The 21185-nt window shown below is 37.8% G+C and overlaps 1 protein-coding gene across 3 annotated transcripts; it reads right to left on the reverse strand.

Moving 5' to 3' along the window:
• Positions 1-3952: 3952 nt before the first annotated feature.
• rb1cc1 (RB1-inducible coiled-coil 1) lies at positions 3953-20258 on the reverse strand. 3 transcript variants are annotated; one of them, XM_030751385.1, is made up of 23 exons: positions 19902-20258; positions 18767-18899; positions 18552-18678; positions 18285-18455; positions 17934-18136; positions 17249-17663; positions 16975-17145; positions 16710-16894; positions 16399-16585; positions 15529-15610; positions 15378-15442; positions 15161-15264; positions 13040-13166; positions 10831-12752; positions 10079-10265; positions 8324-8432; positions 7834-8137; positions 6405-6453; positions 6271-6318; positions 5776-5834; positions 5439-5566; positions 5100-5170; positions 3953-4860 (listed from the first exon to the last, which is right to left on the reverse strand). In XM_030751385.1, exons 2-23 carry the CDS (start codon positions 18835-18837, stop codon positions 4783-4785), a joined length of 4863 nt encoding a protein of 1620 aa, XP_030607245.1. In that variant the 5' UTR covers positions 18838-18899; positions 19902-20258; the 3' UTR covers positions 3953-4782. The 3 variants fall into 3 exon arrangements, with proteins under 3 accessions (XP_030607245.1, XP_030607247.1, XP_030607248.1); XM_030751387.1 differs by lacking the exon at positions 19902-20258 and adding an exon at positions 19576-19670; XM_030751388.1 differs by lacking the exon at positions 19902-20258 and adding an exon at positions 19208-19387.
• Positions 20259-21185: the final 927 nt, after the last annotated feature.

Genomic DNA, 21185 nt, shown 5'->3' on the forward strand with positions numbered 1-21185 from the left:
ACAGCAAGAAGTTCTAACAAGGAAAAGCCTGCCAGGTGGCGAACTGGCTGCACCAACAGAACGCACAATCTGTCTGCTTCTCCTTCCAAACCATTGACAGCTGCCATCACCAGCCTTGCACACTCGCACTCAGTGGCTCCTCAGCTCCCTGCCCATCCCTCTTTAGTGTTTCCTGCTAACCTCAGAGACAGGGTCACCTGGCCCCCTAGTTGCCCGTCTGTGGGGCCCTGCTGGCCCCCTGGAGACTGGCCTGCATGGGGATGCATGGCTAACAGAGGTCTAGTAAATCCTCTTTAATATGCAAACCAAGGGGCTATTCCTTTGACCCAAGACCATAGCTTTTCTAACAGTGAAATCCAAAAATATTCAAGTGATGTACAACGATGAGATTTGATGAACTGTTTTTGATCTGCTGGCTATTTGATACGAAGCCTCATCACAGACAAAACATCAACATATTCAGGCTGCCTTTAGTCAGGTGGAATATTTCAGTTTAATCAGAGTCGTGTGCCGCACGATGGAATCAGATTAAGTTCTCTTTCACCTAATTTAAAAAGATAACCTACAGTAAAATTATTTGTTAAATTGGAACAGCAGTTTCGCAGTGAGTAAAACCTAAGCACACAGATGCACAGAGGCTAAAGTGAAGAGTGTTCCACAAAGCTAGCATTGCAACTGGGCTAAAAATAAAACCTGGCAAAGTTATTCTGATCCCTTATTGGTCCCATAGTTTGATTTCACATTTAGCATTTGCATTCCCCTCCGCATAAACATTTCATTCTTCCCCTCCTGCAGTACAATGAGACTTGAGTGACTTTGGCAGCAGATTTTGGATCGGTGCTCCTGAATCCACCAGTGTATGTTATCAGCAGGTAAACAAGCTTTCGAACAAAGCCATAATGGAACTGCAAGCGGCATAAAGAGGCTCATCTCAAAAGCTATACAGCCCATCAAAGCTGGTGTCATTTCCTCAACACTGCACTGCAGCTGGAAAATGCATGGCTGTTAGTTACAGTTTAAATCGCCTGTCTATTTTCAGGCACTTCAGAACTATTTGTATTGATTATTTACTTGTCAGTAAGCAGCCAGATTACCAAAATAAGACAACAGATTTTAATGTTTACTGGATTCTTTTCCGTTTTGTTCTGTGGTAGGAAATCAAAAACTGTGTCATGCACTAAATTAAAGGGATTTGCACTATAGGGTATTTGAATAATTATTTTCTACTGAAAATGAAATAGTTCTATCTATATTTGGAAGGATTACTGATGGCATTGAACTTAATGTGAAAATAATTTGCCCTTTAAATACATAGTTAAGCTATATCCTACACTTTCTGCTCACCAGATGCAATCTTGTTAACCACACGCCTGGATGCTTGTCACCAAACTTTCCACATATTTGCCTTTTGGGTACAGCTCAGATGCACAACTAAACCTACGCACTCTCCTCCCAGTGAGTGGAGAAGCCTCAAAGCTTTCCTTTCATATGCTGCATTATCTCTATAGCGGTAATTATCCATAAAACTATGCCATCAGATGGTTATGATTTCCAATATGAACCCAATAAATGTGTTTAAATTTTGAATTATCATATTTATGTAGATATGTGTTACTAATAGTGATTATGTTCGTCATGTGGGTAGAAAATCAACCATCCTTATATTGCGCATACTCTCATATTTCTCAGACATTTCATCACACATTTAATCTGCCCCTGTCTAAGATTTTCTACTGAACCTGTAGTCAAGGCAGAGAGAGGACAATAACGGATGAGATTATGAAGCATGTCTGTTAAAGCATGTCTGTTTGATCATCATTCTGTTTAGGTGAAGTTCTCTACTTGGTCTCTTCAGTCCCTGACAGCAGATATATAACCTAATCTCTTTTCCTAACCCTTTTCTTAGGCATGAATGGGGTGGAAATGTGATGGCATTAAGTCGATTTACTCCTTGGTTTGCAGTTTCAGCCTTAATGCCTCTTGGCTCTTCTTCAACACAGTCGTTCCATTTAGATTTCTGAAATATAAATGTTAAGGCTTTCCTATTTATTTTCATTTATCCATCATTTGAAGTTCATGCATATATTTACTCTACAAATAATGCTTGTTTATTTGCAGCACCATCTATCTAGTATAGTGTCAGAGATATTGGAAAATCAAATACAACTTGTGTATTATCTTCAAATACAGAATATATCGGCGACAAAGGGCAAGATCTCAGACTGTAAGGCATTCTTTGTGAGTCGTCTTTGACATCATTTTGATATTTCACATTTACTCATCTAAACCTTAATTTAGTGCCTCTGGCATATGTTGACATGCAAAGAAAAGCATTCATAACGTGTCTTTGAATTTCAGCTGATGGCATTAGAGCGCTGCATTAATATACCTGTCCTTACACAATTACTGAACTATATTTGTGATGAATCCACTGCGTGCTTTTGCATACAAACAAGTTTATTACTTTTAAACTTTTTTGATAGTTATAGAAGAAATAAAAATTCAACCTAGTGCATGAAAAACTACAATGCAGAAATCAGTATGCTGTAATTGTTTTGCGAGGGGAGGGGTGTCTTCCTAGTGTTTATTTCAAAGGTGTAGCAGACAATAACCTAATTTCAAAGTTAAGTAACAAAAATGTATTCAAAAGAAATATTAAGTCTTACAGTATCCACCTTTCTTAAATTTCCAAATGAGACTTGGGAGGGATATTCTTATTATTATTATATCTCTAGATGGGTTTTTAAAGTGAAACTGTATTAATTCCAGAAAGAACTGTCTGATTAACTCAAACTTCAATAATTGTCATTTAAATTACTTATGAAATCAGATTTTTATATTTAAGAAAAATTAATTTTAAATAACTTATTCAGGGAATATGTTTTCTCTGTGTGTGTGTGTGTGTGTGTGTGTGTGTGTGTGTGTGTGTGTGTGTGTGTGTGTGTATATATATATATATATATATATATATATGAATGAATGAATATTTATATGTTTACTTTCTTCAATGTGACAAAAAAAAGTGCTACTTCTCTTTATGAACAAATAAAACAAGACATAGACATATGTTCAAAGCCGATTTTAAGATTCATTACCAAAGATAAGAATTCAAATGTTACGAAAAGATGTCTGACGGCAAGTCAAAGGCAGTTTTAATGGTGTAACTAGCTAGAGACTACACATGGCAGTGTTAAATCCCATTCAGCCTGATGAGAGTGACTCCCAGCAGCACTGAGCTCAGTGGGGGGTTGTAAACATTTACACTAAGAGCCTGTCCAGTGCACATGGTTGGTGCTTGCCAGGCACCTCGGTATCGAATGTTGTGTTGCATATTTTGTCATTCAGGCCTGTCCCGAAATTGTAGGAATCACACCATCAATTTATGAAGGAGCCATCCAAATGTGACAACAGGCTTATGCTAAATGGAGAAAATAGAGCTAAACATTGTTAAAACACCCCTAGACCCACATGGTAGAGAGTGCTCGGCGGAGAGCTGCTATGCTCCCCGCTGTGAACTGGGAAAGTGATGTTGGTGGGCTTCCTTCTCCATGAGGGCCGCATCGTTCTTGGGCCCCGATTTGAAGCCTTTTTGAAGTCTGTTTCCTGCAGCACTGTGCCAACATTAATGTGTTCACAAAAGCAAAAATGCTAAATCAAATGAATACACTATACTATGCTATTCCTCATTGACTCCTGAATCTCTCACCCCCCCAGGAAAATTTTAAAATCATCATTATAAACACCATTTACTTTCTGTGCCTTAAAAGCTTCTGCAGTTTTTGTTTCATACAAAATGGCTAGAATGACATCTCAGTGAAAATCAGTATTTTGCCCATGAAACACGAAAGCTTCTCACCCGATAAAGAATATTAATCATGGACACAATAGTATTAATCACATTTCTTCATCAGATATAATTCTGAATAATAAAAAGTAAAGAAAAACAGTTAAATCCATTTGGGATCAATCCTTTATTGTTTCAAAACTCTAGCTTTTACAATACAGTAATTTATTGTTACATGTGATTTGATGGGTAATATACAATGCCTCCTGATAATGAAACACAGTCACAAAGTATTCCTTTCTACATATCAATATTCTATGATAGTGAGAAGTTTGTGCTGATATATTTACTTAGTTCTGACAGCTCAATTAACTTCCCTTTTCAAATCAACAAAAGCATTGTTTTGAAAGTGCATTTCAAGGATTGCAAAGACGACTGTTTCCATTAGTCAGTCATAATGTACATTTCAGTATTGACGGAGGGCCATACTGCCTTGTGAGTAACAAACAGCATTAACTACATTTCCAACTACAACATTTATCTGGATAAGTAAATCAAAGAAAATATATCAATATGCATGCCATGAACATTCCTCCATAAACATTTATAATAAATGTATATTTTTCATTTAATTATGCTGATAATGACAGTATTTTCCACAAAAGGACAAATGCTGATAATGAGAACTAATATTGAACATCCAAATTTTGTTTAATTTTACACACAGGTCGAATGGCATTGTGCCACAGTGTATAGGGCATGTCCCTAATAAGGTTAATAGCATTTGGTCCACAATAACAGATCTGGGTTTAAAAGAAAAAAGAAAAAAAAAGTGATAGCAGGTGGGATTTTAAAATGAAAAGCAAAAACAACATGATAAGGATCTTAATTCTTTCCATTTTTAAGGTCTTTCAATTTTCAACTTATGAGTTATGATGTGATGGTTCTGTTCAAAAATTAAACTATATAAATATACATTTTAGCTCATTACTTGGCTATTATACTTTTCTGTTCCATGGAACAGCTTTCACTCTGTAGAACTTGGTTCCTAAAGGAACTTTGAATCTGTTCTGGGCCTAAAAAAGAGGGAAGGAGAAGGAGAGAGAGATCATTATGAGAAAAAGAATTTTCAGACTTTTCATTTAATTTTAAGAACATTACTGACATGACTTCATTCCACCTACAGATAAAAGAAAAAACTAACTTGGTGGAAATAAAAAAAAACACTTACAGGCCCACATTTATCACTATAAAAGTATAGTAGTTAAACATCCACTGAATACATGAGCTCAAAGTATTTTTAGCTCTTAAGTACCTTTTTTGCCTGGCAATATTCCTTCTCCATCACCTTTCCAAGCACCCACGGCCGTCTTGAGGTCCCTGATGCTATACAAGAAAACAAATCACCTCATTAAATACACTTACAAACCAATTCGCAAATTATTCTGTGCAAAATAAAGCTTACAGAGCAACAGTAACGACAACAAAGAATAAACCAAATTTGATTTTAGCACACATGCACACATAGCACACAAAGCTCTTGTGTCTGACACAGTAACAGACAACTATCAATTGTGCCTTTTTATTATTATTAAATCACAAAATGAACTCAAACAATACAGCTCTTAACTCAAAAGGGTTTGGTGAAGCTGACCTGGTTTGAGGTCCAGTGCAGTGAGAGACTCGGAGTGGAGGAAGTAGAGGGTGGGACCAACTGTGAATAGCACGTAGTTGTCATGCCTTTCATCCAAGATGATTAGAACCAAATCGCCTACCTGGAAACTGAAACGTAAAAAGAAATAAAGAGACAAAAAAGATGATGAAATCGAAATGCAAAAGGAAAACACACAAAAAAAATACATTAATGGTAATTACGTAATGATGTGTATAATTAAACTGTACATAATAATGACAGAAAAAAAAAATTAAAAAAATCACGTCAGTAGGGACATGTTAAGGCCTTGTCTGCCCCCCCTCCTTAATTCACTTACTCTCTGATGGCGATTTTGTCTGAATGCCGTGACGACACAGACGACATGCTCTGAGACATCTACACAGAAAAGGATAAGGGGAACATTACTCATGTTATTAAAGCAAAATTAATAACACTGACAAGAACTGACTTTCACTGGGGCTTATTTAAGCATTTGTCTAAGTGACACAGGCTTAGCACTCAGTATAGTTTTACCAATTGACAGCATTACATTAAAATCTAAGCTGTACCATTCTTTTTGAGTTATGCAATACCCAGAGTGGCTAATGGACCTTTTCACACCAGGAAAGTACATTTTTGACATTAATATTAGTATATATGTTTGTGCTTCTCTAAAATTCAGCCCTTTTTACATTTCAATGATCCTCTTCCTAAAGACTCATTTTTATTCACTGAGCTCTTTGGCCTCTTGGGTCAGGATTTTACTCTTTGATGCTAGTGCCACCTGGTGGAGAAAGTGTTACATAGCCCGTAATGATGATGATATACTGACCAGTCTTTGACTGAGACGCTTGTTTTCTTCTTCCTTCATGTGTAAAGTCTGCAACATATTAGAAGGATTAATCAGACAGACACATGCAAAAACAAACTTCTATGAAATGACAAAGATGCATCATGCCTATTTACCCTCTCAAGTAAGATTATCCGCTGTTTCTCCTCTGACATCATAGCATCACTACAAAAAAAAAAACAACAAAAATTCAACTGTATGCAGTATACAGAAGGTAGAACTGAAAATGTTGAAACAACCATGTCATTTTTTGTCTTGTGATGACTCAACACTTAATATATAAAAAAAATTATTAAAATAAAAAACAAAAAAAACAACTTGCACTTGACTTACACTGTCTGATCCTAGACTGCCTTCCTTCCACTGTCAAATGTGTCCTCTGTCCATCCATTTTTGGCTAGTTTATACACTGGGCTCTTGAAATAGTTCTTCAATAATGCAAAAGTCTGTTTCTGTGGCTTGCAATAAATTTGATGGTATCTTAACAAAACTCACTGTCCATGAATGCAGCCTCTTATGTTTAAGATTAACATGCTGACAGTAAAATCTAAGTATTTTAGCACTGCGAATGCATAGAAATCAAAAGAACTCAAGACTCCATTTTGCTTGTCCAACTTAAACTGTAACTAAAATGTGAATCCTAAGTACAATCAGACAGTTTCCACTACGCCAACTCTCAAAAGGCAAAAACCAGAACTGATATTTTGGCCACTATTCCCATTATGGGCTTCTTGTGAAGCACTACACCATTCCCAGCACTCCTGCGCCTGTAGGGACTGTTAACTGCAAGAGCTGCTCTGACCAACTGCACCTGACAATGAGACTTACTGGGACAATTTCACTGTGCATACTTCTGTGAATGCTGTCACTCTCCTTACTTGATGCCTGTTCTTTAGGTTTAGAGAATGCGGACTCATCCACTGAAGACTGGTTTTGGGTCAGTTTGACACAGAAGTTAACATTTGCTTTCAAAGCAAATGTGAGATCAATCGTGAAATCAAAAATCCACACATGAAAGTGGTCAGAACGGACGCCCAGGAAGTAATCTCAGTGAAGCAGGAGCTGGGAGTTAGCATCACTACACAAAGAGACGACCTTGAAGGGGATACCATTAAAATCTAAACCAGTGATGCTTTTTGCTTTTTTTTTTTTTTTTTTTAAATGCAGTATGATGACTTTTTAAAATTACATTATGTATTACAGATTCCACAATGAACATTGGGTATTTGTAAAAAATTCACCCAAATGTAAACAGTAACAAAGATTGTGCACATTCCTTTTGCATTGACTGTCTTCTCTATGAGCTACGTGAACAGGTTTTTTTTTTAACATTCGGCCAATGTTGGTATTACATAAGGGGAAACACATTGATAGGCCAAATGCAGCCAACATAGGCCTCAGGTCAGGACAACCCATGTGTGCTGCGCTGACCTCGATTTTTTTTTTTTCCTCGAGGAACAGTAACCATGTCAGCCAGGCACATAATCATCAGGACATATCTCAGACTCTAAACAACACAATGTTTATTTTAGAGTAAATGCTTACTGGACGGTCACCATGCTGGCTTCTACTGCTGAATCAACATGTTCGTCATCTCGAATGGCTGTCACAGAGGCCAATCTGTCAGTTTCAGCAAGGGGCTCAGAAGAACAAGCTCCAGCAACAGGCAGAGCTCTAGCTGCTGCTGCTGCTGCTGCCCCAGCTTCTGTGGCCTCTTGAGCTAAGGGGTTAGGGTTGAAGAAGGCAGAGGAGACCAGTGCAGTGCCACGCAAATGGTTGAGCTCCTCTTCCAAATGTTTCTTTTCCTGCATCACACTAGCCCGGTCCTCGGACAGCTTCTCTATCAGAGCTGGAATAAAAGTATAAATAAAAACCACTGACAAACACACATACCATTACATTCAACACAAGCCTAAAAATGGATATGATGGCAGTGAGAAAAAAGGACAACTAATGAATATTCTATAACAAAAAAAAAGTGTATTTTACAATGACAAAAATTCTTCACAAAGCACCCAATGTAGACAGTTTATACCTTTATCCTTCTCCTGCTGCTGGGTAACTTTACGCAACTTCTCTGTGAGCTCACTGATGATCTGCTCCTTTTTCATCTTCTCTCGAGTTAGCACTGTGTTGAAATTTGTCTGGACAAAAGATTAATAATAACACAACTAATAATAATAATTTCAAATTTTAACAAGCTCAACAATCATTTTGGTGAGAACAGAGCATTTATATCAAAGCACAAATTATTTCCTTTTTAAGTGCCAGTTTCCAAGGACACAGACCAGCATGCAGCCATGGGAGTTACAGTTGTTTTGTTAGCTTTCACTACTAGCATTTTGATATTTTTGTATTGCATATCCATGTATTACACCAGACAATAATTAACAAAAAAGAAATCAAATTTTATGTGCTTCTAACTGTTCTATTGCAAATAAAAGTCTTATCAGGTTCAACTACAAAGGGAGGCACAACAAATTTTTTTGAGGTCTGAACAGATTTTTTGTAAACAGTAACTAAATAATACAAAATATACAGAATAAAGAAGAGTTAAGAACAAAAGTAAATGTCTGATTCACTTGTCATCTATAGCCTTGTAGCTCGTTAGCCCCTAGTGGAAAAGCTGGACTTTGGTTGCTTGGGTGACCATGCAATATATTTCATAACCTGCCACACAACAGTGTCATTTGTTCCCATTGGTCGTCACATTCACTGTGTGGAGCTTAAATGTAGTTCGGAAAACAGTCACACCACACTACATATATCCAGTTGCCACTTTATTATGCATCCCTACCTGAACTTAGGTAGACGTGCCCCAAAAAAAAAAAAAAAAAAAAAAACTACACTACTGATCTGGTATAATGGTCATCTTGTAAATGTGTCTGTGTCATGACGACATAATGTGCTGCTTCGCCTACTGTAACAGAAACCACCACATGAAACTTTAAAGGTGTGTGGTTTATTTCAAACTAAAGGTAGGGTTTCAAAAATGGATGAGGCCCAACCTTGAAGTACTGAGTACTCATTGGCGAGTTCTCAGTACCCAGAGTCAAAAGGTCAACATTTAAATAAAGCTGAGTTAGCAATACTAACTCAGCTTTAAGTCCAAGCTGAGTTAGTTTAGATATTATCCCTTTCATAAACAGCTGTTCACTTTAAGGTGACCACTGTTAATGCCATTCACCTTTCTGTGGAGGTGGAAACATGTAAGTACTACCACCATTCCTATTGATCAACATCCTAAACACAGTGCTTTTAAGTCTAGTGGCTTTTTCATACTTCTGCATGGTCACACACAAAACCTACAAACAGCTTTACAGACTGTTTTCTACATGTTGTAACTGTTTACTGTTATATGGTGGCAGTGTCACCAACTGGTCCGTGGGCTACTCTCAGTTATGCTATTACTGGTCCTTCAGCCAACTATTGAGAGGAGCAAAATAACATACAAAGAGCTGAAGTGAAACAGAACATTTTTTAAGTGTCCACTGCAGTGACTGTCTGTGCTTTTTATGTTTTTGATGATCTTTGATGGGTTTTTTTTTTCCAGTCCTCTCATTTATAGTGAACTCCACTGTTGCTCCCTTTCCTGTTCAAGCTCACTTTTCAACCAATAATCATTCGGCCTGTGCAATGCATCATCCACACCAAGCTACACGCTGTTGGGTTTTTGGAGGAATGCACATAAGCATGCTTGCTTACGTGCATTCTGTGTAGGCAAATACCTACAAAAATGGACATAAAAGCAGAACCATAAAATAAATTTAATGAGAGTGTAAATACAAACCTGCTGCTCTGCAATAAGTGATGTTTTAATGTTCTGTATCTCCTCATTCTTCTTCTTCTCCATGAGCTCCATCTGTGCCTGCAGAGAGGCCCTTTCCTGTTGCAGACGCTCTTGTAGTGCTGAGTCTAGAGACAGAGGTGCTCCAGCATCTGCACGCCCCTCAGCATGCAGTGACAACCCTTCACCACTAAAAAACACAGTAAAAGTTATCACTTTAACTTAAACGACTTAAAACTAAATGTGAAAAAACACTTTAATTAACTGAAATGAATATACAAACTAGATTTATAAATGATTACCTAAAATTATATATATTTTTTTGCCTATAAAATTAAAAATGTCTTAAGTTTTAGTCTTTGTAAATGTGGTCAAATCTGTGAGCTCAACCAGAGGCTATGATGTCTGCAATGTGACCAAGTGTCAAGTGTATATACTGCATTACTGTACTGTTCCAAACTTATTACATTTTGAAATCTGACACATGCAACCCATATCATAATAAAAATCAACACTGAAATTAATAAATACTAAAAAGAATGTTAAACCTGAACAGAGAAATTTGTGCAACTAAACTGAAAACCTAAATTTAAAACTAAAAAATACTAATGGAAAATGCAAAATCACAATACCTCTAACAGTAAACATTAATCAATCAATTAATATGGGTAACTGTAACTGCAGTTAGGTTTTATAATTTGAAAAATCATGGAAAGGAAAGTTGTTTTGTGTTTATCACTGTTACAAACATTCACCTTTTTGAGGACCGGACATCATGAAGCTCATTTTCAAGTAGTCTGATCTTTTCTGAAAGTGTCTTCTCCATCTCCACTTTCTGCTGCTGTAACTCTTTAAAGGCATCTGGTGCTGCAGCCTCAGTGGCCTTTACTTTCTCTAAAGGTTTCTCAATTGCATGTCTGTCCTGTTCTAGTTTTTGAGAAAGCAGGTCATTTTTTTCCTGCAAACTGCTGATAACAGTCCTCAACTCCTGCTCCTGTTCTCGGAAACTCCTCAGTTGTTTTTCTTTTTCATCACAGAGAGCAGCCAGCTGCTGATCTAATTCCTCTTTAAGTTTCTGCTTCTGCTCAGTGTGGCTCCTCTCAGTATCCTGGGCTTGTTGCTGCAGGGAAGAGAGCTTGTTGCTCAACAAAATAGTCTCCTCCTCGTGTCTGTCGACAAGCTCTGAGATGCAATGGTCTTTCTCAATCCTCATGAGAGTCCTAAGCTCTGCTAGGTCCACTTCATACTCTTCATTCTTTAGCTGAAGCTCTTTTTTGACAGCTGCCAGTTCTTCTCCAAGAACTTTGGTCTCAGCCTCTACTTGGGACTTAACAGCCTCTTCCTGCTGTATCCTGGCCTCCTCAAACAAGCGCTTTAACTCTTCTGTCTCTGATTCTTTGAGGGCTAGCTCAACCTCTAGTTTACAGCGGAGTTCTGCAAGCTCAGCTATCCGAGCCTCCAGTTCCTTGGCTTGGCTATCCTTCCTTTTTATAGCAGTGGCATGGTGATCAGCTGCCTCATTTAACTTAGCACTATTTTCAACAGAAAGATGTTCCAGAGCCTCGTGGTTATCCTTCATCAGAGTCTCCATTTCTGCCTTGTGTTCCTGCTTCAGTCTGTCCTGCAACTCTTTTAAATTGTTCTGTGCAACAACTTCCAGCTCCTGTCGGATCTTCTGCTGACTGCGTTCAATCTCAAAGTGCAGATTCTCAAGTTGGGTGGCCAAAGAGTCTCTTGAAGCTGTAAGCATCTTGACTTCTTCAGCTTGATCACTGATAATCTGCTCCAGGTTTTTGATCTTGTCAGTCTGAACACCATCCATTTGAACCCATCGCTCCCTCTCATTCTCAAGCTGAGTCAGTTCCTTCTCCTTGCGCTCCATAAGCCCTTCAAGCTCCAGCATTGCACGCTGGACATCTCTAACAATATTCTGATTTACTTGGTTTTCCTCTGTTAGTGTCTGAACCTTCTTCTCAAGGTCTTGCCGTACGGCCAGAAGCTCACTTTGATGCTGCTCCTTCAACTCTTGCTCATGGGTCTGGCAGATGTTGTCAACAATACTGCACACCTCTGTGCTCATACTACGCAAAACAAAGCCGAAGTCATGTTGTTCTTTTAACATCAGACCTCGTAAATGACAGAGGTCATCCTTTACATTTCTTAAGTTGGAATGGGACTCCTCCGCAGCACTTTGATACCTCTCAATAACTTGTTTGAGAACAGCGATCCTTGAGTTCTCCCTCTCTAGTACTGTGGTATCTTGCATTCGCTTGCTATCAATAGCGTTAATGACTGAGGAGTACAGAGATTCCACCATCATTTCAGGGCTAGTAGGATCACTGATAGGGTTTGGAGAGGTCAAGTTCTCTTCAATCACAAACTCATTGACAGCTGACATGAAGTCTGATTCAGGGCTCTCTGCCAGAGAATCCAAGTCAAGGGATCCCTGCTGCAGGACTGGATCCATGTTTGGATGGCCAATGGTTTCAAAATCAAATGTTTGTGCATCAATGCTGTCTGGGGATAAGTCCTCTATAGGAACATGAAGAGGTTGGCAGCTGGGGCCCTGAAGGCTGAGAGAGGAAGGAGTTTTGGGGGACACCACTTTTGTGTTTGCAGGCATGTCAGACTGTGGCGACAACGTGATTGACCTGTGGGCACTCTGACTACAAGATACCTAGGGGGAAAAAAAGAACATGCAAGAATAAATAAATATATTCTTCAATTTTGAGTTTACTCTTGAGATACATGAGAAAAGAACATTTATACAATATACCCAAAATAAAAACAAAAAAACCCCCAAAAAACAAAAAAAAAACCCAACAACAACAATGCAGAGAATAAACATGACTTAAAAGTTACACCTTAGTATCGTTTGCTTTTGATGGTTGTTCTTCTAAGTTATGTGTAGACTTCAGACTATGGCAGCAAATACATGTGTGATGTGAGATATAACAGATATACCCTTTGTTCACTTAGGAGGTCAGTAATCGTCTGAGACATCTCGTCCACACTCTGCGCAGCTTGGACCAGTTGATGAAGTGTCTCTATGTGGTGATTTAAGGGCTCAAAGTCGCACACTGTGGGAACCCTGTGGGGTGGGGGGGATTTGGAGCACAAGGACAGACTGATGAAAACTATGTTGTGATTTTATTTGTTTGAGAAGATTGCTTATGAGATCTTAAATTAGATGTCATTAAGAGATGATGTTATAATTTTAGGCCACTTTTAACAACAGGAGTCTGTTCAAGAAAGCAAACTGAGTCTATCCCTCAATTCTTGAATTGATTAACTCAAAGATAGAGAACTTAGGAGTTTTCAATTGCTAAAACAGCTGTTAACAGTTAAGTTAATCAACTTTAATTATGTTCCCTTTAAGTTAAGAGGCTAAATGGCTAATGGAAAAAAAAACAAAAAAAAAACAAAACATAACTAACAGAGTTCTGACACCATGATTCACCATAGTAATAGATAAATAAAGAGTAGAGCCTCAATTCAATTGAACTAGAACCATGAATGTTTATCACTGAAGTGACAAATACAGGCGGCAGCATCTGTAAATTAAATTAAAGCTCAAAGAGATAAGAGATAGTTTGCTTATAGACCTATGATTAGGCCATTACCTCATAGTCTGACCAACTTTTAATGATTTTGATTAGCATAGAAGTTCAAATTGGTGTTTTAGACATCCAAATTAAGTTGAAAATTTTTGCTTTACAGCATTTAATGACTGCATTTCAAAGTGCTTGAATATGTCACTATGAATTGTTGTCAGACCACATTCAGACTATATTCAAACTGTTCCCACAAAGTTTGGAGCATGAAATTGTCCTAAATGTCTTGGTATGCTTAAGCATTAAGAATTCCTTTCACTGGAACTAAGGGGCTGTTCCCAACTCCTGAAAAACAACCCCACACCATAATTCCCCCTTCACCAAACTTTACACTTGGCACAATGCAGTCAGACAAGTAGTCCAGTGGTGGTGTGCTTTAAAACACTGCATCCAAAAAAAAGCAAAAACAAAAAAAAACACTGCATCCGATGCTTTGTATTGCACTTGGTGATGTAAGGCTTGGATGCAGCTGCTCAGCCATAGAAACCCATTCCATGAAGCTCTCTACACACTGCTCTTGAGCTGATCTGAAGGCCACAGAAGTTTGGAGGTCTGCAGCAACTGACTGCAGAAAGTTGGTGCCTAAGCATGTCAGCATCTGCTGACCCCACTCTGTCATTTTAGGTGGCCTACCACTTCGTGGCTGAGTTGCTGTCGTTCCTAATTGTTTACACTTTGTTATAATATCACTAACAATTGACTGTGGAATATTTAGTAGAGTGGAAATTTCATGACTGGACTTGTTGCACAGGTGGCATCCACCACAGTACCACAATGAGTTCCTGAGAGCGACCCATTCTTTCACAAATGTTTGTAGAAGAAGTCTACATGCCAAGGTGCTTGATTTTTATACACCTGTGGCCACTGGAAGAGATTGCAACACCAGAATTCAATGATCTGGATGAATGAGTGAATACTTGTTGCAATATAGTGTACCTAAAGCTTTGTACAGCTTTGGTTTATTTAAAGAAATAACACAGTACAGTATAGCAAATGTTTAAGCACAGGGAACTGGTTGACAATCTCACAGTTTACACTAATGACAAACCATTAAATCAGTCATGGTAAAGTTCTCTGGTAACAAACTAATATCTAACTGGATTTTAAAGTTTCTAAAGACATGCCTTTTACAAATTAAAGCACACCTGCTTTGATACAGTACAAATGAGTTACCTATGCAGAGTTTTAGTTGCTTCTTTAATTTTGCAGAAACAAAAATCCTAGAGTCACACTCATCTTAACACAAAGGTTTTCCCCTTTTCTCAAATAGTCCCCAGAAGACAAAAAAAAAAAAAAAACTGCAGCAACAAATAAACACACCCAGACCCCCCCCCAATTCAAAAAACTGTTCTTACAGTTTTTATATTAATTCCATCAAATGTATCTGTTTTACGGGGTACCTGTTTTAAGTTTAATGTAGCAAAGTAGTTTAAATTTAAAAGCATTTTAATGATTCAGAGCAGTCACTCACATGAGGAAAGGCTGCACCTCAACAGGACAACAAGATTTCAAGTACTGCAGGTCCTCAAGTGAGATGTCTGGAAGTTCGTCATCAAACCTTCTCGGCTTTCGTGTCTATAACCACGAGAAAATAAGAGACCGTCAAGTAATGTGAAACAACAATGTTTTAGAAGGAAAAAGAAAAATTAATATACATGATAATTCAATCAAACTCTATACAAACTTACACAAAATGATGTTGGAGGCCATGAATCAAGTCCTCTAAACAACCGATTTCGGAGGAAAGACTTCCCTGAGTAGCAAATAAAACAGTAAATAGATCAAAATTCCACTCTTATTTGGAAGTGGTATTTAATCTTGAGTTTCTCAAAAACTTACGAAAGAGTTTCCCAAAGGATTCCCTTTTGAACTTTTCCGCCTCATACAATTGTTTTCCATCCTTGATAAGTGCATTGGCCCACTGAAAAGATTTAAGAAAAAAGGAAAAAAGAAAAGAATATATATCATACTATAAATTAATAATGATGTTTCAAAAAACATTTTCATGAAATGGTGACATTCCTTAGCATGGTCTTTAATATCATTTAGATTTGTAAAAAAAAAAAAAGAAAAAAAAAAAAAAAAGAACAAACTTAAAATTAAACTTAAGGAAAACTTCATTGAAAATCTGCCTGATTAGTCATGTGCATTCAGGACACCTTTATTGCATCTACAATCCTTGTTGCATCTTTAACATTGGCAGTACACTGCTTGGACATTTTAAAAAAAAGGTCACACTTTAATATTTCATTGGACCACTTTTAGCTGTCACAACATGTCACAAATAGGATATTATTTTCTTTTTCTTTTCTGTTGCTGCCAACAATGTACACCATATTTGGACAGATGTTTGAAAACTGGACACATCTAGACACTTTATGACTGATTACAGTAACTTAATTCTCCCTGCTGGCACACATTTCACAATGGGTGCAGCTTTGTGCTGATAATGTTACTTCTCACACACTTGCAACAGAGCTGAATTCTCACAAGAGCCATCAATAAGACCACATTCTTAATAGAAAACCCTTTTCAAGTCCAGAACTATTGCTTAGGTATTACAAAAAAATACCACTACTTATATTATATTAAGGCTTTCATTGCATCATTCCATTTTGTATATTGCCATTTCTGTAACGCTCATTGAGATGACTTCTTTCCTAATTGCTATGTCTGAATGCATAATTAGTTTCCAATAATGGCACTGACCTCTCTGTAGTGGCGCATGAACATTTTTCTCCTGACGACCTCCACGACTGCCAGGCAGTACATCTGGGGCACAGTACTGAGGGCCTCCACCACTCTCACTCTTTCCATTAGCTCGGTCAGAAGTCTGAATAGAGCCTGAAGCTTCTCCGCATCCTGGTCTGCATGAAGCATCACGTAGCAGCACCATCTAAAAACCATTAGAATTTCATAAAATAAGTTTCTTTTTAAAGATACATTCAATACAGCAAACTACAACTCATTAAACAAAGAATCAACAATAGTAAGAATTAAGAAACGGTTTCCAGTTTTACTTGAGTCTGACTTGAAGGTTGTTTGCTAGCTCTTGTTTGGCAGTGGTGCACTTCTTTTTAATCTCCAGCAGTTTCCTGTGGTTGTTCAGCATGATCATCAGCTGGTTGGTGTGACTCATACATAAGTCAGGCAGAACAGATGTATCCTTCAGGTTTTCAGCCCGCTTCTGATTGGCCAAAAATCCCTGCAAGCAATAACGTGAGTAGAATGCGTAACACAACACAAGCCAGTGAAAGCAATTTAATAGTGCTTTTCTTTGCATACCTGAGCAAGTTCTTTCTGCTCATTCACCAACTTCTTACAGCTTGCAAGCATCTGGTCTAGAGCATACAACCTGTCTTCAAGCCCTTTGATGGATTTCATGTTTTGATTATCTAGCTTGGAAATTGTGTCATGACATTCTGCTAGGAAAGGCTGAATGATCCGCGGGTCAAGCTGAAAGACAATATCAATAAAGTCAAACTACTTTCTGCCACAATTTAACATAACACATTTAGAAATCTACTTTGAAATTTTTAATAATAGATCAATGACTTACCCTATTGATAGAGTCAAAGCATTTCCTTACAACTGATTCCACATCATTGGGCCTGTCTTGCACATTGATCCAATCTAGTAACGTAACATTGAACGAGGACAGGTTGCTGAGCTCTGGAGTGTCATCATCTAAAAGTGCAGCTCTCAGGCCACCACTATCAGTCATTTCTTTTGACTCCTGGTCTTCAGCTGGCTTACAGGTGGCTGTCTCTGAAGCAGAGAAGGATGCTGATGACTTGGAGGGCATCTGTACTTCAGTTGTGCAGAGCACAGAGTCAGTGGATTTTTCTTCTTCTGTCTCATCTGAATCCTTTTCTGGGGTTGAGCTGGACTTCTCTATGCTCTCTCTGTAACTTTGACGGGTCAAACATTCCAGCAGAGGTATCTTGGCCATTACAGAAACTGCTGTCCCTAACCTGCAATCATAACAAAACATGAATTAAGACTTAACGTTCAATCTCTTATCTAATTTCCTGCATTTCTTAACTGTTACTTCAGATGTTAAAAAAAACAAAAAAACAACAACAACAACAACATTATAACTACATTATTTGAAATGGCTACTCCAGCATGTTCTCTGCAGACTTATTTACCAATAAATACACAGTAGTTTGCATCTTAGGTTTAAACATATTGGAGAAGATCAGCAAAGTGCAAAATATCAGATTCCTGGCAGTAGCACTTACTTTGTAAGTTTCACTTTTATTTCCTCCAAATCATGTTGATAATTTGTATAAGCTGTGTTGAATTTCATGAGCAACTTCTGATAAGACAAAGTGCAGTCGTCCAGATTAGCCATTATAGCAGCCCAGCCTTGGTGTTGAAGGTGTTCATCATGAACCAAACGTTCACAAAAAGAGCAAAGTTTGTTGGCAACTTCAAACATTTCCTGGAGGGATTAAAAATATTTATGTCAAAATTAGAGCATGTTAGAAGTATTCAGCAGGTAAGTGATTAGTTATTATTGAATGTAAAGAGATACAATTTAAAAATATTTTCTTTCTTAGGGCAAGCCTTAAAAAAAAGGTGGTAACTACCAGAGCAAGTTGTGTTCTAGAGGCAACAGTGTGAAAAACAGCTGGCATCAAAAGAGACTCCTCCACCTTAACCTGAATCTCACTCTCAATTGAGAAGGTGGTTTTGGGGATCGTTGGATCCCGGTCAGACAAGATCATCTCTTTGTTGAACAGGAATATGGGGTTAGTTTCCTAAAGATAAAAACAACAGTGTTTAGAACATTCTATATGCAATTGGTATACAGTCAAGGAAAATAAAAACAACACATAGCAAAATGAAAAACTCACAGTGCCAGCACTGTAGCTGCAAACTCGTCTCTCTGCAGCCATACATTCTCCTCCGTTAACAACAAGGACTTGATGTGGAATTGCAATTTTATATTTGGCTTGGATGGCATGTTTGAGCTCCTGTACACTGAAAAAAGGGAAAACACTTTTAGGTCACACTAAACAGGGTGTACTGACCACTGTTTCAGATTAATGTTAAAAAGCCAGTTTCTTACGTTTGGACAGCAAGGTCCGTATCAAACGTCAATGTGCTGCCATTGTTGACCTGGAACACATACAACTTCATGTTGGCTCTCCCAGAGTTCTTCCCACTTGCCTGTCTTGTTCATTTAGTCACTCACCACAACCCTGCAAAACAAACAGGTAATACAAAAAAATGAAGTTGAGAGCAGACAAGAAAACCCTTCCTGCTGAGTTTTAAAGATAAGTGATGGTGCCATTTACTCAAAAGCACAAAGCTAATGCTATAAAGCACTTACTTGATAAATCACATGCTATAAGTAATTATAACAATACTATCTACATAATCATAGTGTGCTTGTTCAGACCTTTAGATTCCTTCCAGAATTAAATGTATTTAAATTAACTCAACAACAAAAAGGCAATGTAACTCCAGTCTACTTTTCCAAAGAAAAACCCCATGCATTGTTTCCTACCGAATAATTAGCCTGGTAGCTGAGTCACCACACGGTTGGTTGGGCTATTGGCTAGTTGTTTGGTATCCAAATAGTCACCAAACACGTTATTGTAACCAAAGACACGGCCAGGTTTCCGAAACTACCTGAAGTACTAGATTCTTCACACTGGTTGGCGTTTATTCTGATATTAACAATGCCAAAAGTCCTACGCTGATTAAAGTTGATTACACACGAAAATAGTTAGCGCTATGTTAGCCGTTACAACAAAAAACAAATTAAAAGCTATGTTGCCTTTAGAGTGTGAACGCTCGTCTGCTAATTGCCTTTAACAACATTATTGGTTTGCTTATCTGTGGGCCTCCCATCCTTCAGAAATACTCCGGTACCGGGTTCGTGTTTCTCATTTTTATGTCTGCTGAAAGCACTCCACTGTTGTTAATAACCTCCAGGCCTCCAGTCAGTCATGATAAATGCCGAAGAGCTGGTCACCAACAGCTGCTAGCAGGCTAGCTAGTCAATAATAACCCGTTGACTGCGCTAACTGGCTATTAGCTAAGACCAGCTAGCGCAGATAACAAACCCTAACGTCGATGAATTTGACAAATTTAGTAACAGAAAACAAAACAATTACAATCACTAATTCTGACTTACATTTGTATGAGAATGAGATACCATGTTAAATTTTTAAAATAAACAATGTCTTTGGTCTTACCTCACTTTGCTCATCTCCCTCTTCTCGCTTTTGGCTTCGCCTAGGCGAGCTGGCTAGCTAACAAGCTAGCACCCAAGCTAGCTAGCTAACCCGTTTTAGCTTGGCATACATAGAGCTAGCTTAGCAAGCCCCTCAGCTAACGTTAGCTAGACTAAACTGTACTAGAATAACTGACAGTCATAATTAGTTGCACAAACTAAGCATGCTTCAGCTGAACAAACTTCTAATTTGGCAAACTCCAGCCGTAACGGTGTGATACACGGAGTAAACCACTAGTTGTTTATCTCAGGTGGCTACCTACGCTAACACCCTCTCTAGTAGCTGTGGTTGTTTTGTTGTTGTCATCTGCGGATGGGCAGTCCGTGAACGACTCGTTCATCCGTTCCGACTGAAAGCGTTCACGAACCGGGGTACCGCAAGGCTTTCAGACTTTAAAAATTGTTCTTCTTATTATTATTGTTAACTTTGAAGTGTTTATATTAAAATTTGGCTTAATTTCAGCACAATATACCAAGGATAAAAATACTAACTTATCTATTTGCTTCATCACACTATTACTTGTGTATTTTTTTTTTTTTTTTAAATTTGATATTTTTATACTTAAATTTGAACAGACAAGAAACTCTTGAGATTTTACTTCAGTTCTTTTATTTATGTAGTTACTTTTGGCTTGCTGGGGTTTTTTTTTGTTTTGTTTTGTTTTGTTTTGTTTTGTTTTGTTTTGTTTGTTTGTTTTTTGGGGGGTGTTTTTCCAGTATGAAATCATGTTGGTGTCAAAGGTCTTTAAAAAAAATAAAGAGACAATGTTTTACAAGTAGAGTTTTACACTTTAATTGCTCTATTTTGTGGTGATTGCAATACAATATATATGGAAGCTTGTTCCTGCCACTGGAAAATAAAGAAATTAATTTAAAAATTGCCTAAGTCAAAATTTCAAGTTGTCTCAAAATTTTGAGTTACTAACCCAAAATTTTGACTTACAAACTGAAAAAAAAATCTGTGACAGAAAGACACTTCCATAATATTTATATGGAATTAATAAAATAAATGAATAAACCAAAATGCACATCCTACTGAATAGTTTCAAAAAGTATGCTCTTAACCTAGAGCTAAATTTTCCATAAGCATGCGTTCGTCACTGCACTTTTCCAGGTGTATTCTGGGAAAAAAGAAAAAAAAATACCAGTCTGCTGCAACATGAGAAGGGGTGTGGTTAATAAGGCTGCAGTCTGTGGATGATCCTGCTGCAGAGAGAAGGTAGTTTAGGCACTGTAACTAAGAAGA

The sequence above is a fragment of the Archocentrus centrarchus genome, chromosome 17 (genome assembly GCF_007364275.1).
Source record: "Archocentrus centrarchus isolate MPI-CPG fArcCen1 chromosome 17, fArcCen1, whole genome shotgun sequence".
Lineage (NCBI taxonomy): Eukaryota > Metazoa > Chordata > Actinopteri > Cichliformes > Cichlidae > Archocentrus > Archocentrus centrarchus.

What these genes read in the sequence shown, in the direction of transcription:
- rb1cc1 (XM_030751385.1), bottom strand. Translation starts at nt 18,837, where the DNA reads ATGAAGTTGTATGTGTTCCAGGTCAACAATGGCAGCACATTGACGTTT. An exon ending in CTAGAACACAACTTGCTCTG is followed by an intron (nt 18,137 to 18,284) that starts GTAGTTACCACC and finishes TAATCCCTCCAG; the next exon opens with GAAATGTTTGAAGTTGCCAA. An exon ending in TCATGCGCCACTACAGAGAG is followed by an intron (nt 15,611 to 16,398) that starts GTCAGTGCCATT and finishes AAATCTTTTCAG; the next exon opens with TGGGCCAATGCACTTATCAA.